Raw genomic sequence first — 4343 nt, 5'->3', positions numbered from 1 at the left:
GCAACACTTTCATAAACTCACTTTCATGCGAACTGTTTTAGAATCTTGCTGCATCGAGTCTTTATGACGACCATGCCCATACACACTCCATATACCGCATTCCGCCAAAGCTGGTGCGATCGTGGTGATTATCGTGATCCTATTCTAAGAACGTTTATTGCATGTAAGTGCTGAATTCGCGTGCACTTCTTCGGAGCCCATGAGTCCAGAAGTTTAGCTTTTTGTTGCATAAAGCTTTGTAAGAGAGTCATTCCTACGACATAAGCCGATGATGAGGTATATGCGCTCCCTTTGGTCGAATGCAAATCAGTTTTGTTATTTGTAGACGTGGACGTTCGGCTACTCGTTTCCCTAGCCAGCATGTATTCTCAGCATTTACCATGTCTGCAAGAACATCATCGATATCGAAAGCAGGATCAGACACGTGCTCAAATTCCTGGCGTGGAGTTATAGACCCAAATTCACTTGCACAGGAATCGGTAGCTAAGAGAGATGCGGGTGCGTGGATTCAAAATCGTGCGATATTTATGTATTATTATTCATTACAAATGTGAGGTTCTTCTTGCTCACGCTTAGTCTAAGCTTCTTTTATTTCGCGAACAAGTATCCAAAATGCTGGTTGGTAGATACATATTGGAGACGTTAAATTGTCTTGTCTATCTGTCTGCTTGGTAAACTGTTATTGAACTTGTCATGAATATTCAAAGTACTCCTGCTCGCTTTTGACTTGTAGGTCAATGCAGTGCCGCTGAGCCTGCAGCTTTCCGCCCTGCACTCTTATTACGACGGTCTCGCGACTAGCACCGTCGCTTCCAGTGCTGCCGTCAGAGTCATGTTCCGTCATGTACTTGGACATTGACCCTTTGCTTCTGTTTACCTTTAATTGTACAACGTTCACTTCACTTCCGCTTCTCCCCGTGAGCCTCCTCATCAGATACAACATGCAAATTGTCGGAAAGATGTGCGGGATAACGCTGTAAAGAATGAGATAAACTACGATGGGCATGGCAGCTTCAGACTCATTAAGAAGAAGCGCCAGCATACGCACTACGTCTGAGACCAAAAAAATTGAAATGGCAAGTATGAGCTGATTCAGTGACCTTGTCAAGCTTTCAGTTGGAACAGCTCCGCGTGCGAGCAGCAGGCGGCGACGCAAGCGGAAGCCCTGGTATCCCAATAACACGCAATACGTGAAAACGACAACGAAACCTGAATATGTCATCGCGTATCGAAGAGTACTGCGCATGAATCGATTCCGGCCGCGGGTATTGTCGCTAAATTTGAAAAGAAGAATGGGAATAACTAGTCCCCAAAGAATCAGCAGTATATTAAGCCCCGTGACAAAATTCGTTACTCGGTGCCGTGCCAGTTGCTGTCCAGCCGAGACGACGCCAGCCCAGCAAACGGCTAGATATGATTTGCATATCGAAAAGAGCAGCAGCGAGTAGAGGCGACAAACGTACATAACCATCCAAGCCTGTGGCGTCGGGAACCATATCCACTCGATCGCATGAGGAAGCAGCAGCAGAGTTGATATGAGCAGCGTAACGTGAAACGCCTTCTTGGCTCCATTGCTTGAGTACAAGAAGTGCAACGACGTGCGCCAAATGATGGCTAGGGACAGCGCTCCGTAAAATAGCAGCGAAAGCCCTCCACATAGCCTCAGCATCGCTATCTGTCTTTGTAGCAAAGCTTCGCCGTCTTCGTCGTCTGCGAATGTATTAATCGGCATTGTAGAAGCAAATGCGAAGACAGCCACTGTAATGTCTTCTTCAATCCTATTCAGTGCGTGGCAGGCACAATCTGGCACCAAAATTGCAACAAAGCACTATGGAAGCTTGGACCTACTCGCAAAATACTCGACACTGGTCAGCGTAGACTGACTCTTATTTTGTAGCTTTTCCTTGATGTGTTCGGTTAGCACCACACATCCTTTACAAAACCTCTAATTATCATAAAATGTTTTGTAAGCATTCAGATTATTTTAAATCATAGAAAAGTAAACGGCCTCTCATTATGCCAGTATTCTACTGATTTTGTGTGTAAGTATTCTTAAGCGGCTGTACATAGGGGAGCAAGTAGTTTTCAGACTGATTTATATTTAAAATCGCTTAAGAAATAAATACCTATTTTTCCCAATCATAAAATGTCATCTCTGAAGATAACACTAATATGTATTGCGAGCGTATCTTTCTAAATACCTCGTAACGGATGACGCTAAGCGTCATCCCTCCTAAAGTGAATGCACCCATGTGCATCACATACACAAGGGTTGGTCACAAATATGAACCACACCCGAGTGGTGGGTCTATTTACTTCACTTTAGTAATTGACCATCCCCTTAAGTACACAAAGTGTACTTAAAGGGGACTGTGTAACATTAAAGCAACTTCAGCGCGTTACAATTAATGCTTATACGACAAAAGTCTGGATTATATAGACCGATCGTCTTTATATGTAAATATGCTTGTTCGTACGCCTTTGTTGACAATTTTCGCTTTGACTCTTATCACTGTATGATGATTTACGTAATGCTTACCTTTTTCTCACCTCCATTATTGGTCTGCTATCGCAGTAATTATCTCATTAAAACTGGCATTTATAGTTTGATTTTACTCATAGGCGGCGTGTGCTTAAGCGTGTATTGTGTTGGCGCCACCAATGAGGGCGACCAGATGATTGTTAAGGCATTTTGTAACGGGCTAGAGTTGCCCTAATGTTACACAGTCCCCATTAAGTATATTTGGTACTTAAGGGGATGGTCAATTACTAAATAATAGTAATTAGACCCAACACTCGGGTGTGGCACATTTGTGACCAACCCTTGTGGATGTGATGCACATGGGTGCATTCACATTAGGAGGGATGACGCCCAGCGTCATCCATGATGACGGCTAGCGTCATCAGTTACGCGAGGTATCTATAAAGATACGCTCGCAATACATATTAAATGATATCTATAGAGATATCATTTTAATTGGTAAAAATAGGTATTTGTATTTAATTCTATTAAATATAAATCAGTCTGAAAATTACTACCTACTTGGGAAGTGCGCACGAGGAGACGGATTACCGCTCCCGTGACGTCACTTAATCAAAGTGCTAAGTTTGTTGGGTGAGGTCGCTTGCGCGCCCACCACAACTTCCTCACAGCACGCAAGAGAAGCAGGTGCAACCGCTTCCTCGCTGTGCTAGGGTGTGTGCTAAAGTAGAGCGTGGCCGCATTACGACGTGCCCGCCTACACTTGGTAGCACTTGAAATCCTTCCCACGACCCGCATCTCTGCGTGTGTACGTGAGGATGAGCCTCAACATTGATTGGGCTCATTTTCCCCACCTCTCCGAACATCATCGGGAGGTGGCAGGGCTAATGGCGCAGGGACTTGGTGAACAAGCCCTGGCCAGGCTCCTGGGTAGTCCTCCTGAGCAACATGTTGCTCAGTTGGAGCAGTTTGAGGCATTTGTGCTCGGACAGCGGAGGGCCGCGTCCGAGGCACAGAGCCATGCTGCGGCGGAGTCCGTCACTCAGACTCAGGATGAGCTGAGGCATGAGCAGGCTCGGAGCGAGGCTCTCAACAGGACTGTTGAGATGCTCTCTGCCCGGCCGCATCAGCCGAGGCCCATTCGGATGGACCCGCCCAAGTTCGATGGAACTGCGGCGCACACGATTGTCCACTGGCTTTTAGCCGTGGAGCAATGTGGTGTCGCCCAGCTCATCGAGGACGACAGCCGGATGGTGTCGTACGCTATGTCGCATCTGCGCGGTAAGGCCTCAGAGTGGGCTTACTCGGCGCTTATGGCGGACAGAAAAGCGTTCCCCTCATGGGCGATCTTTAAGGATAAGATTCGCGCCATGTACCAGCCGCCGAACAACGAAGTGTTGCTTCAGGCGCGCTTCTTTGGGGCGCGACAGGCGAAGCGATCTCTGCAAGAGTATGTGCAAGAGATGCGCTCGCTGTCCGCATCCATAACCGTAGGTCCGATTCCGGAGCACATTAAGGTGCCCACGTTTATGAACGGACTACGGCATGGCCCATCGCGACAGGCCCTTTTCAGAAAGGTGCCGTCGACGATGGAAGAGGCAATCCAAATTGCCTTAGTTGAGGAGCAATCCTACAACAGTGCCTCGGCGACAGCTTGGTATAAGCCGTCGGCCGAGAGGACAGATGCCACTCCTATGGAGTTGGGCAATGCAGACGTGGTCTGTTTTAAATGCGGCAAGCGCGGCCATATGATGGCTCGCTGCTATGCCAGGGTCCCTGCTGGGGCAAAAATGCCCAGCAAGAGGACTCCCTTCCCAAAGGGCGATGGCAAGAACCAGCGTGCGAGACGCATGAGTTCTGC

General features: G+C 47.5%; 1 protein-coding gene across 1 annotated transcript; it reads right to left on the bottom strand.

Moving 5' to 3' along the window:
• Window positions 1-691: 691 nt before the first annotated feature.
• CCR75_009831 (uncharacterized protein) lies at window positions 692-1732 on the bottom strand (the record flags this gene model as incomplete). Its single annotated transcript, XM_067967867.1, has 1 exon — window positions 692-1732. The coding sequence occupies one exon, from the start codon at window positions 1730-1732 to the stop codon at window positions 692-694; it is 1041 nt and encodes a 346-aa protein (XP_067817643.1).
• Window positions 1733-4343: the final 2611 nt, after the last annotated feature.

This window comes from Bremia lactucae, assembly GCF_004359215.1.
Source record: "Bremia lactucae strain SF5 chromosome Unknown BlacSF5_NotPlaced_119_SHOA01000065.1_7406bp, whole genome shotgun sequence".
NCBI lineage: Eukaryota > Oomycota > Peronosporomycetes > Peronosporales > Peronosporaceae > Bremia > Bremia lactucae.
Note: the sequence above shows the minus strand (reverse complement) of the source record. Positions and strands in the feature narration are given on the sequence as shown.